At 40.5% G+C, this 13170-nt stretch overlaps 1 protein-coding gene across 1 annotated transcript in view; it reads left to right on the top strand.

The window, feature by feature from the left end:
- The window catches only part of LOC124262033 (membrane-bound transcription factor site-1 protease-like), a 41419-nt gene continuing 28249 nt past the window's right edge, over positions 1-13170 (top strand). The window contains exons 1-5 of the mRNA XM_046696458.1: positions 1-109; positions 1919-2463; positions 10000-10151; positions 10485-10588; positions 11907-12084. Coding sequence (XP_046552414.1) covers positions 2268-2463; positions 10000-10151; positions 10485-10588; positions 11907-12084 — 630 coding nt within the window. The 5' untranslated portion in view covers positions 1-109; positions 1919-2267. The remainder of the gene's footprint in view (positions 110-1918; positions 2464-9999; positions 10152-10484; positions 10589-11906; positions 12085-13170) is intronic.

Here is a 13170-nt window from a genome sequence, read left to right as displayed (position 1 = left end):
GGAAATAAAACTATGGAAGAAGACTTAGTTGAATAGAGCATGAGAAATGTATCGATAATTGTCTTTGTTTACAATTTTCGACCGAACGCCGGTGGTCAGTTTACTTCAGGTTAGTCAGGAATAGCCTATTGTCACCAATACTACATACAAGTTACCAATGAATACCCCTCACGCAAGGAAATTAGATTGATTGATTATTATCAGAATGGAGCACATTTTTAGAAAAGGATTTTGGGTCAATCCAGGATTAATTCAGTTAAAAGTAACAACATTTGCTGATTTTCGTGGCATGTTTCGTTTGTCTTTACATTATTGATATTTTATTTACTAGTGTAGTACCCAGGTAATGATGAACACCAACAAACTCACAAAGGGCGAAACAGTGACAATACTGAGATGCAGTTTTCATGTTTCCTATGGGGAAGCATGTGTTCTTTACGGCCTCTCGTTGATCTTTTCAGTGTATATTTTTCTTTTATTTGTCTGTTATCAGCATTTAGTTCTGAGGCCTTGAATGATTTTCAAATTGAGGAGATTTCTGTTTACCACTTGGTCATTCCCTTTGATCATGTTACTGCCATGCTATCCCAGATTCCTGTAAGATGTCACAAATATTGAACTTTAAATAATTCTGCAGTGAAACGTTTCTGGGTTCTTGTGGTTATTGTTGGCATATTGTCATTCAGTAAATATTCACACCATCTTCCATAAAATCTGTACCATTAAATGAACTCAATTGTCAAAGCATAATCGGGAAGTGTCATGAAACGTAGTATGTAGACAGTTGTGGCATCTGTGAAATGTTACTGAAAGCATCACAGGTTGTACTGTTGCAAACCAACTGGGATGAGTGGCTGAAATAAGTTTGACTCCCAGAAAGCCAGGTGAGCTTGTGACTCATTCAACAGCCTCTGCAATCTCCAGGCCTGAACTTGAAAATACATGCTAGATTAGATAACATTTCTTTCTCCAATTTACTTTACTCTGTGCCTTTAACATTTACCAATATGATGAGAGATTACGTACGTGGGCTTAATGACATTAACATGATCCACAAATAGAAAAGTACATGCATGCTGTTTTAGTCAGTAATTAATCATAGGGATTCAGTTAGCCTCTTGGACAAAAACATCTTCTTTCATGACATGAACCAATGAGACTCATGCTTTAAGAATATACATGAAAGCTACTAACAAAGCAATGTCAGCATGACTCAGAATTCAGTGCAGTAATGCCAGTGTTTATTTCAATACAGCAAATATACACCAGCTGTCAGTTTAAATACAACAAACATGAATTCTTCTATGAGCATTGTCAAACCAAACTCACGCACTCTTTCACAATGTTGTAAATGTTGCATGAGATATTTTCTACTGTTAGATTTCCATTACCTTGTGTTTTTTAGCAAATCATATTTCTGATTTTCATAGTTTTCATAAGTTTGTGTCATGTTTATACTTGCTCTCTGACCTGTGAAGATCCAGCTTAGAAGTTGTCTTCATCAACGCATGCTTGTCATAGGAGGTAACCAGCAGGATTAGGTGGTCAGGTTCGCTGACTCTGTTGGCACATGTAATCGTATCCCAATTGTGCAGATCAATACTCATGATGTTGATCACTGGATTCTGTGGTCCACACCGACACCAAATAGCTAGAATATTGCTGACTGTGGCGTATAACAACAAACAACTCAAAACTTCATCCTCTAACTGTTGTCTGATACACATATCATCACAGAGCATCACCAAGATTTTACACATTTCATCAACATTAACACATAATTTGCTTTCTAACTTGGTTGACACGTTATCATATCCCAATTGTATATATTGATGCTCATGCTGTTTATCATTGGATTGTTTTTATGTCACTGACATACAATTCATGGGAATATATATATTTTTTTGTTCTTTTTCAGCTCTACTGACTGGTTGAAAATGCTATCTCTGCTCTCACCATGGTGACATAAAGAATATAAGCACCAACTTACTGTAAATTACCATCTGCTGTTTGCCACTTTTACAATAGGACCATGACAAAGTAAAAGGGACAGTTGTGTGTATGTGTGCAGTATATTCAGCACACATGATGCTGCTGAACTCAAAGGTGTTTACTAAAAAGTGAATGACGTACAAGTATGTCCAAATAGTAATGATGTTTCAATGAATCGGATAAAAAGTTTGGCATGAAACTGAGAGGAAAATTAAAATTTCCCGCAACTTGGTGATGATGTACGGAGTGATGTGCCTTGTTTGGCTTGGATTGAAATGGTGAAGCCAGCCATGAGTGTCCGCAACCCAAGGATGGTGCTGCTGCTGCTGACAGCAGTGTTACAGCTGATGCAGAACGCGGACTGTAACTTGCTGGAGAAAGTCACCCAGGCCTCCGTCAAGTGCAACATGACATCTTCCGTACCACTTCACAGAATACATGCAGAATTTAGCAGCGCCATTGTTGATAATGGTAAGATATGACTAAGAAAGTTTAATCCCAAATATAACATACGTTACATTTGACCACTTTCTAAAATGGCATTGTGTATTTCTAGATATGATCAGCCGTTGAAATTAGGACGAACAAAGAAACACTTATGTTTATGTTACAGGTGAAATGTTTGAGAGGGGTTCTTGTTTCCATTTGATATTGGTTTTGCAATGTTTAATCAGATAGGTGGTTTATGAGAGTTACAGCACTGATAACAATGATAACATGCACAAACATCAAAAGGGAAACAATGCAATTCTTTTTCAGAAGAGGTCTTTCTTAGGTTATATATATGTCAGGGTAGAGATTGCGATCTGGTAGAATCAGAGATTCTACCAGTAGAGATTGCGATAAGAATCTCTACACTTACAATTCTCTACACTTATGGCCAGTAAGTAAATATTTAGAAAAACAGAATATATTTTCATGTATTGTAGAGTGTAAACATAAAACAATGTGTCACAAGACTCATACTAGTGAGTTTTGTCAGATCCATGTCACCTTCTTAACATGTCTCAGATCTCACCTCTCTAACCAGTAACTGGCTGGTGTAATTGTTCATAGTGTCCTCCCAGGAATCCAGTCATTTCCCCACCAAGTCAATTCTTCACCTACCATTTCCCCACCCGGACAATACCCCACCCAAATGAAATATATATCTGGCCGGTCATTTCCCCATCTTCCTGTTTTTGGTTTTATTTCACTCAAAAACTGTAAATCATGAAATTAATGCGAGCATTTTATTAATGTGAAAAATGTTTGTACTCTTCTTGCATTATTGTAATGACACATTTCAGTCTCACCATGTCTACTTTTGAGAACTTAATAAAAGACAGAAAACGTAAATCTCTTTATTGACTCGAAATGCTTCATAGTACAATACATCATGACAAGGCCGGACACTTCTGTGCACCCCACCCGACTGCTTTGCCGATAGCTACACTACCATCGCATGCAATCGATTAAAACTGTATGTAAACATAATCATGGATGATTGGCCTATCGAGCACCACTCATGACACCTACCAGTTCTTTATTGTTATTTCTGCAAGTCGATTGAAACCCGATTTTGACCCTCAAACGATCTTGACACAAATGGCGGATGATATATTCGCACAAAACGCGGGTGTGGTCGAAGCAAGCCCTCTGGTTGGTCAACGCTGCTAAATCTGCACATTCTTCATAAATTCTCGGGAATTTTTAGTTTCATCGACTGCTTGACTTGGCAGAAATGTAAAAACATTTTTTCCAGCAATGGCTTCTCAAAAGAAAGCATCATTTGAAAATGTCTCCTTAACAAACTTCAACCAACCAGAGGGCTTGCTTCGACCACCCCACCGTTTTGTGTGAATATATCTTTCGCCATTTGTGTCAAGATCGTTTAGTTGAGAGTCAAAATCAGGTTTCTATCGACTTGCAGAAATAACAATGAAGAACTGGTAGGTGTCATGAGTGGTGCTCGATAGGCCAATCATCCATGATTATGTTTACATTAAGTTTTAATCGACTGTATGCGATGGTCGCGTAGCAATCGGCACAGCAGTCGGGTTGGGTGCACCGAAGTGTCCGGCCTTGTCATAATGTATTATACTGTGAAGCATTTCGAGTCGGGGGTCATCTCAAATTTTTGTATATATTTTATAAAATCTTTGATCCTCGCCAAAGAACACGAGGGCCTGTGGCTCAGCCTCCTGTTCTAATACCTTTATGACCAAACGGTCTCACTCAGAATGGTGCGCCATACCCGAATCCTTGGGTTCAGTAGGTGGCCTGCCCCCTGTCAAGTCTAACCTCCAGGCAGTTGGAAATCCTGCAGCAGTTGCAGACACAAATGCGTGCTAGTGTGCAGATAAGAGGTTTCCTGGTCACACTTCTGTGGATTTAGCTTCTGGTAGAAGGGTCGGAGACATTCAAGCGATGTTAGCCGTTCTGGCACTGACGATCTTTCACAAAGATTGAGTCATTATTTGCCTCCCTCATACTTATGGCCCTAAGATTGATCACACTTTCCTTGTGATACCTCCCATCAAACTTCCTACCCTTTCCCAGCCTTCCATATCATGGATTGCTCCTTCGAGTGGTCATTCGTTGGATGTCCGAAGGGCCCTGAAGGTCTATACCAAATGAACAAGTGGGATCCAGAAGGGTTTCCATTGTTTTGCTGTTACATTGGAGTGAAGGCTGGGAAACCTGCAATCAAACAGACTGTTTCCTAATTTGTTTCACCATTGAGGGGTTGAAGACTCATTGAGCAGAGTGAATTGCCCTCCAAGGTAGCGGGCACTGCCCAGGTGAAGATACCTGTTCTGCAACTAACATGTAACATACAGTACAACAAGAAATTATTGAGAATTTAAAGATTGTAAATTTGTTTATTTTTTTCACTCATTACTCACGTATTAAATGTGAATATTAGCAGAACATAACTCCAGATTCAAAGACAGTGAAGAGTTAGTATTTTGTCAAGTCACCATGGGCAGCAATGCAGGCTTCAATGCGGCGGGGCATGCTACTGATCAAAGAAGTTAGAAAGTCGTGGTCCATGCTGTCCCAATATCGGACCACCTCTTCTTTCATTTTAGCAATGTTTGTCAGATTTTTCTTATTGAGACTTTCCTTCATAAGTCCCCAAACATTTTCTATTGGATTTAGGTCAGGGCTATAGCTTGGCCAATCTAATAATTTCATATTTTGGGTCCGAAACCAGGCTTGTGAATGCTTTGAATGATGTTTTGGGTTGTTGTCCTGCTGGAAAATCAAAAAAATTTCCATAGAACACGTGAGCAGATGGAAGTAAATGTCCTCGAGAATATCTGTGTACCGCTCACTGTTCATATTCCCTTCAAATACACAGAGGGGCGTTGCCCCTAACACAGATATGCCACCCCACACATTAAATTTCGGACTGTACTTTGGGCGCTGATACAAAGTTTTTTCAGTTTGTTTGGTCCAGAATTTCAGTGTATTAGGAAACCACCACACCAAACTTTCACCTGAGAAAATCACATTGTCCCAGTTAAAATTTCTATGCCGTAACCACCAGTTCAACCTTCGCTCTTTTTGTTCAGGTTTCATGATCGGTGATGGAATTCTTCGTCTCCTTACAGACAGCCACAGTTCCTCTATCAATCATATCCAGCCTTAAGTTTTCTAAACTCCTTTGTTTGTTTATAGAAACAAGAATACCAAGCCGTCTCCTGTCACCAACAGTCAATTTTCTGGGCCTACCTGCGCCTCCCTGGTGCTCAATGCCATATCCATTTGCAATATTTTTCAAAACATGATAAACAGTGGACAAAGGGATGCCTGTTCTACTTGAAATCACTTTAGCTGATCTGATGTCCTTGTTATAATACTCTAAAATCAACTTCCTCTTCTTTAAATCATCCATACTGAGGATCACTGAAAATGTCGTATGCTAGCAAGTATACAAAGGGGGATAACTCTTCACAAACTAATGATAAAGGATTAACGGAGTTGTCTCTCTTGAATGAAACCAAGCACTTGATAGCTGTCAAGGTTGTTTATACTAGAAATCCAATTAGACATATTCCTAAAATTCTCAATCATTTCTGGTCATACTATAAAATAAAAACCAGTTTATTCAGATGGACTTTTATGTTATTAAAACAATTTTACAACTGGCACAGGACATTTTCAGTTGCAGAAAATGCTTATATGTAACCCAGCAAAGTCTCTCTTCTAAATCTAAGAGTCTAAAATCCCTTCAGGTGTGGCACAATTTTGGTATATATTTGGCATTCATCAGACAATGATATTTCTTCTGAAGTCTGCAAAAAATGTTTGTAAGAATTCCTAAATCAAAATGTAAAGATCACCTAACTTATGCAATTCGGTAATAGTGTATGTTTTTCTCTTATAGCCAGGTAACACCACCACTGAATATGTTGAAGTGGCAGAGGCTTATCTGCTTTGTTTTACATGACTGCACAGAGTGTTTGAATGCACTTTCACACACTAGCAATGTGTTCTGAAATATTCTTTTTCATGAGAGATCTTCCTTAGGGTACATATAAGCATTTAAATGTCCATTTTAATCTATATGACAGTTGTAACTATATTTGGAATAAAATATTTTCAAAACAAAAGGTCACTCTATGCTCTAACCTTACCTCGCTTTCCATGCTGTCGGTCTTCTGATCAGTAGTGTGTGTGTAACCCTCTCTGCTCTTCAAGTTGAATTTCCGTAACATGAGTACTTCTGCAGCGTCTACTGTATGTAGGGTTATCTCTATGTCGCATGGGCGATAATTGATAAAGCTTCCTGCAATTTTTCATTCATCTTTTAGTTGTAACTTATGTCTCTGTCCCTGTCGGCTTGCCATGTGCTTGTCAAGATGGCGGACGGGGAGGCACCCATGTTCCATGCTATTTCAGGTTAGCTTATAGCTTACTCTCTTAGCATTGTGTGTTATTATACTGGATATGTAGATTTTTATGTCTCTTCATTCCACGTATATATATTTCTGTCCCCTGGTGTTTTTATGTGATAGCGGCAGACCACGTTAGTTTTGTACAGGTTTCTCCATGTTTACTTGTGTTATGGAGTAGGCCTTTCATACTGTAGTTCCTATTTATAAGTTCTGTCGTATTGGTCGTGGTTAATTTTTATTAATCACCCATTTGTTGTTGCAATATGTTTGTTACCCTGTTTAAGACCTGGCGTCCCTTTGCAGTTTTAACACTGCACCACTTGCAGGTCAGTCATGCCATCGAAAGACAAAAGGTTTCCAAGGAAACTACCCCTGTTACCCCCACTGCTCCCCCTACACAACCTGTTGTTGCACTATCTTTAGAGTCACTAACCTCTCTTTTGCAGCAACAGATGACCAATGTGAAGTTCATGATTGAAAACAGGGTGTCCGGGCTCCTCGGCGCCCAGAGGTTTGGCTGGGATACCATGGAAGCCTGCTTCAGCAGCCCCTTGTCATCTCAGTGCCACGGCTTGGGCTCGAGCCGGGGGCAGGACAACCCGAACCTTCTGGTTCTGATCTCTCCTCTGAGTCTTCGTGCTCCACTTCAACGTTTCCTACTGCTAGTAGGTGGACATAGAGTAGGTCGGGGAGAGAGACGAGCCGAAGGGAGAGGTCTTGTACTGTTTCGGTTCATCCCTGAAGCAAGTGTGTGAGCGGATAGCGCCAGTCCTGCCCCAGGTTACTGTCCATGCAAGGGCACAACCCCTCGGAATTTCATCTTCTGAGGGAGGCCTTTGCGCCTGTGCCGGTTGCTGAGGCCTAGTTCCTCATACTCCCATCGCTGGTGAGTGAGGTGATTAATCCTCTCCTGTCGGGAACCTGGTCTCGCTTTGATCTACCCGATCTTGGCAGATGTTATCCAATAGGGGAGGAGGCACTGTTTGAGCTGCCAGTGGTGCACGAGAGTGTACACATCAGTCGTCTTCCTCCCTAGCCTCTGCTAGGCAGGGTCGGCGACTGCCGCCCTTCCCCAACAATGCCCTGGCGCTGAAGTCTGCCTGAAGTATTGTTGTGTGGCTCAGCAGCTGCATGTGGCTGTCTATTCAGCTTACTTATCTGCCTTGGGGACACGTCATCACCCTCGCTGGCTTGGCAGCTGACAGACGTCCATTCTCATCTGGCACAGGACAGCATCTGTTGTTGTGCCAGCCAGATGATGGGTGCTGTCATGGTGTTTTCACTACTTGCCAGCGGCCCTTGCCTCTTGCTTCTTCATATCCTCCCCGCTGGTGAAGGAGCCTGCAAAGTGGACTGCTCCACTGCACTGAAGAAGAGCAGGAGGGCAAGGGTAAGGCAGCTCCTGCCCAGCAGCCTTTTCGGGGGCTTCCCACTAGCTCTCCCTCTGGTGCCCTTGCTGCCTCCCGCACAAGCAAGCAGAGACTTGCTGACTGTGGAAGTGCACTGCCTCATGCCAAACATACCTATCAGAATGGGTGAATGCCACTTCAAATCCCTGGGTCCTGTCCCCACTCAGGGATGGCCACATGCCACAGTGGACTTCAGCGGAGTGCAACACACACCAGTGCCAGCCTCCTAGGAGACGGCGGACATTCTCCGTGGCCAAGTTCAGTCATTGCTGGACAAGGCAGCCATCGAGGTGGTTCCAGTAAGTCACGAAAATGAGAGTTTCTACTCGGCGTATTTCATAGTGACCAAGAACGGACGGAGGATTCAGACCCATTCTCAATCTCAAAAGGATGTACAAAATGATGGAGGTGCTGTCTTTCAGGATGGAGACACTGCGCTCAGTGATGTCCTCCATCGTGACAGGGATTAGCTCACGTCAATCGATATCGTCACATCAATCGCTACTCCACGGCCATCTCTGAGTTCCATATGCCTGTCGACGGTGCTCTTCTGGGGCAGCACCCTCTTGTACAGCGTTTTCTAGCAGGCATGGACAGGATCCGTCTGGCTGTCTGGCGGATTAGAAGGAGAAAAACATATTTGTTAAAGACATTTTCTGACATAATTATTACCAAATGTTCACCTTATATTTCCAATTATATTTCTGAAAAGGGTCTAATAGTCACAAATGGAATTTGTTTTATTGAATATGCAAATAAAGTTTATAAAAATAACCCCAGCTACATTAAATCCCAAAGCAGAAACTCAAAATTGACTTTAAAATATTTCTCAAACGTGTAACCTTGCTGTCATACCCCAAGTGGAATTTTAAATGAATTCTCTGAAAAATATATGAATGACCAAAAACAGGTCAGAATAAAATATTCCCAGAGATGTGAAATATATGCCCAATGTTAAAGATTAAAGTTGATTAGTTACATACAGATATAATATTATTGTTTTGAAACTCGTAGCGAATTATAATTACATTTCCTAAAACTGTTGGAAGCGCATATATACAATCACCACAACAAGCCCGCAAGATTGCCAGAAATACACCCATGAGAGCCGTTATGTCAAAACACGTGTGTGCGTGTATTTGAATCTCTCACCGTCAGTCTCATGATTCTTTCAAAATCTTCACACTAGACAGCACAATTCTGTTAGTACTTTCAATATGACGATATATATTTTTCGTGATTTTTTAAACAATAACATAATGCCATAAATGATGTAAGTAGTCGCGATTATTTTATTTAAAGCACCGCAACCATTACGAGCATTCTGATTGGTTTGTCGTATTTTCACACATAACAAGCATCGATATGGGGACGAGTCATCTTGGAGGTTACAGAAAGGGGCAAGTAGTGCCGAATGGGTGGGTGGGTTCATTCTGGGCTCCGTAGGGGTGGTTGAACAAGACAAAAAATTTTTGTTTTGTAAATATTTTATTCAAAATATAGTTACAACTGTCGTAGGGATTAAACTGGACATTTTAATGCATATATGTACCCCAAGGAGGACTCGCATCAAAGAATCAGCAACCTCTACAGGTTTGTTAGGATGTTGTTGTTGTTGTTTAACAAATCTGACTGCACATGGCACATGGTGGAGACACTTTTCACATACCGGTATTTTTAAAGTCACTTATTTATACAACTTGATGTTTCAGAATACATTGTATCTTTCAATGGATACTTCAAGAGCTCTGCCAGGAGAAGGTTTATAACAGCTGCTCTTCAGGAATCTGGAATATCATCATGGAAGATAATTCCACGCATCAATCCTGCAAACGAACATCCAAGTGATTTTGATGTTGTCATGGTAGGTAACAGTACTAACACAACAGAAGTGATCTCTTTTGTTTGATGTGGGCATAGATTTAGACACGTGTTTCCATTTGTCTTCAAAAGGCCCCAGTAGAATCTGAGTGAAACTATGTCCTTCAAACCAAACTCCACAATAAGTTCTGACTTTTGATAATAAAGACAATTTACTTTTGGTTCATGGTCATTTAAGTGTTACATCATCCAACTGACGAACCCCAATGATATTTCCTTTGGAGCCTCTTGGCATCAACTCTTGACTTTTCCCTGGCAGCCAAGGGTTGAGAAATATGTGATAAGCATTACATCAACCTTGTTTGTATTTTGTCAGCTGAAAGACCAGAATGGAGAAGGTGTTGAAGCTTTGACAGATCACCCTCTTGTTAAAACTGTCACTCCACACAAGAAAGTCACAAACGCTAAAGTTTCTACCAGGTAAGATCGTGAATGTTGATCTGATCAGTTGAAAGTTCCTTGTACCCTTTCATCCTCTTCAGATTAAAACTTTACAATATTTTCAATTACAGATGAATACTATATACTATTATAACAACTGCATATATTTAGTATCCTGTTGTTCTTAATTATCCCCCGCTGCGCGTTTAGCACGAAGCGGGGGATATAGTATTAGGCTCCATCCATCCGTCTGGATGTACACACGTCCGTATGCTGGTACATACGGAATTGGAATATCTTAAGAACCGTTGACTAGATTCTTTTCATATTTGGTACCTAGCTTCATCACAGTATAAGAAAGGTCCAAGTAAGGTTTGGTGACCTTGACCTTCATTTCAAGGTCACAAGGGAACTTTAACGTTTTACCTGCATGTTAATCTATCTCAAGAACTGTTCCCTGGATTTTCTTCATATTCAACAACACCAAGCTTTATCTAGGGAAGGCACAGGGCCCAGTCAATTTTGGTGACCTTCACGTAATTTTCAAGGTCATGGCGACTGAAGATTTTATCATGTAAACCTGCATGTTAAGCTATCTCAAGAACCGTTCCCTGGATTTTCTTCATATTTGACACCAAGCTTCATCTAGGGAAGGTGCAGGGCCCAGTCAATTTTGGTGACCTTCACTTAATTTTCAAGGTCACAGAGACACTTTGAAGATTTCAGCGTATTAACCTGCATGTTAAGATAGTCAGCAAGATATCGCAAAAAATATTCACTGGATTTTCTTCATATTTGACACCAAGCTTCATCTAGGGAAGGCCCAGGGCTCAGTCAATTTTGGTGACCTGCACTGACGACACTTTGAAGATTTCAGCATGTTATTTCAAGAACGGCTCACTGGATTTTCTTCATAGACTTTCAAGACTTCCCTTGAATGTTTTTCAATAAGCAATTTCTTTAGTACTTCTTTTGCATATTTCATACACTATGACATTCATGTCAAGGTCAAAGTCAGTCTTGAAAATATGTGTGTGTTTGAACAACTAAAGAGCAAGATATCAAGAGAGGTTGTCTGGTCATGTTTTTGTTGACATTTAACTTCATCTTAAACTTTCATTACTTTATGAGTTTGATTTGATAATTTGCAGCGGGGGATTGTGTCACCTTAGTGACAATGCTTGTTTTCATACAGTTTAGTTAGAATGTTTACAGATGGAGGTAAAAACTGGAAAAGAATTTATTCTTTAATTTATAATGATTAAAAGTGATTGTTGAAAAATACAAAACAGGAATTCCTGATTCTTGTTTTTATGATAGTTTTGACATGTGAGACTGTCCTCTCATAATCGTGCAGACTGTCATGCTGTTGTCATGTTATGTCCCCAGCTGAGGACGAGCCCCACAGCGACAGTACATCAGAGCCCAAGACAGGCTCCCCGTGTAATGGCAGCAGGAAGTGTAGTGGTAGCAGCAAGGACTGGACTCAGTCCTTTCACTCATCTCGGCCACAAAACAGGAATAGCTTGTCACTGGTGAGTAGAGGGATAGAACATGTCACTGTTTCAAAATGAAATGCAGGTGTAACAAATGTTGTTTGATGTGTTTAACTATTGGGGTCATTTTGCATCTAAGATGGTATTCTGTTCAATTTGGCCAATGTTCAATGAAAATAGCTGAAAAAGGCTGAATTCTCTGTGTTTTCTGATTACATTGAATGTCTTTCTTAACCTACAGGGACCATTGTCATGGCTTTCATACTTCTAAGGGAAGTTTATTAACATTTAATAATAATAAAATAACACCAAAGGAACCTTGATGGTATTGCATCACATGGTAAACCTGATGCAATTTCAACAATGCAGCCAGTACGCTTTAAGAAGAGAACATTAACATGTAACCAGAAACTGATAATAAATTACTGGGCTTAGTAAATGAGGCTTCCATGTAATGTTTATGTTGAATGAAATTTAGGTACAAATGACCCTTTGCTCAAGTATGGGTGGCTCTGTGAAGTCCCCATGCAGAGTTGCTTCCCTTTGGCATACCAGAAACCTGTGATTGTGGGTTCAAACCCGGGTTTCACCCTGAATATGTTTCTAGGTTTATCAGCACATACCCTTTGCTGAGGTGTTTTTTTCCAAAGTGGAAGGGAACATCTGAGATGTGCATCAATTTTTCCTTATCCTGACTCATGCTAAATGCTTGTCTCCTTCTCCTTGCGAATGATAGTGGAACACTTGAAATCCCTTGAAGATCCCTTCTAAAAAGTGGACATAAAATCACCACTCACCCAGGAGTTACCTCCCTTGCCCCTTGGCGCCCTTTTGGTCACCTGACCGGCCATGTGTTGTCACTCTATCCTTCCTTGCCCTTGAGGACGTTTGTGAGAGCACCTGGGTCCCTATACGGCACATATCCTTTTCTATTTTGGACCTTTTACATCTAAATGGCAGCTGTGTACGGATTTTGGATTGTATATTATCAAATGTTTTGATATTATGTCTAAATTATACGTTGTTTGCCATGATTTTCATCTGGTTTACAATTGATGAAAACTTGTATTCGTTGTAGGTACCGGCTGTCTGTGGCTGACCCGCATATATTATGTCCTGATTGCA

This window comes from Haliotis rubra, unplaced genomic scaffold (genome assembly GCF_003918875.1).
Source record: "Haliotis rubra isolate DU_JTF1 unplaced genomic scaffold, ASM391887v1 Scf12, whole genome shotgun sequence".
Taxonomy (NCBI): Eukaryota; Metazoa; Mollusca; class Gastropoda; order Lepetellida; family Haliotidae; genus Haliotis; species Haliotis rubra.
This window is presented reverse-complemented; position numbering and strand designations above follow the sequence as displayed.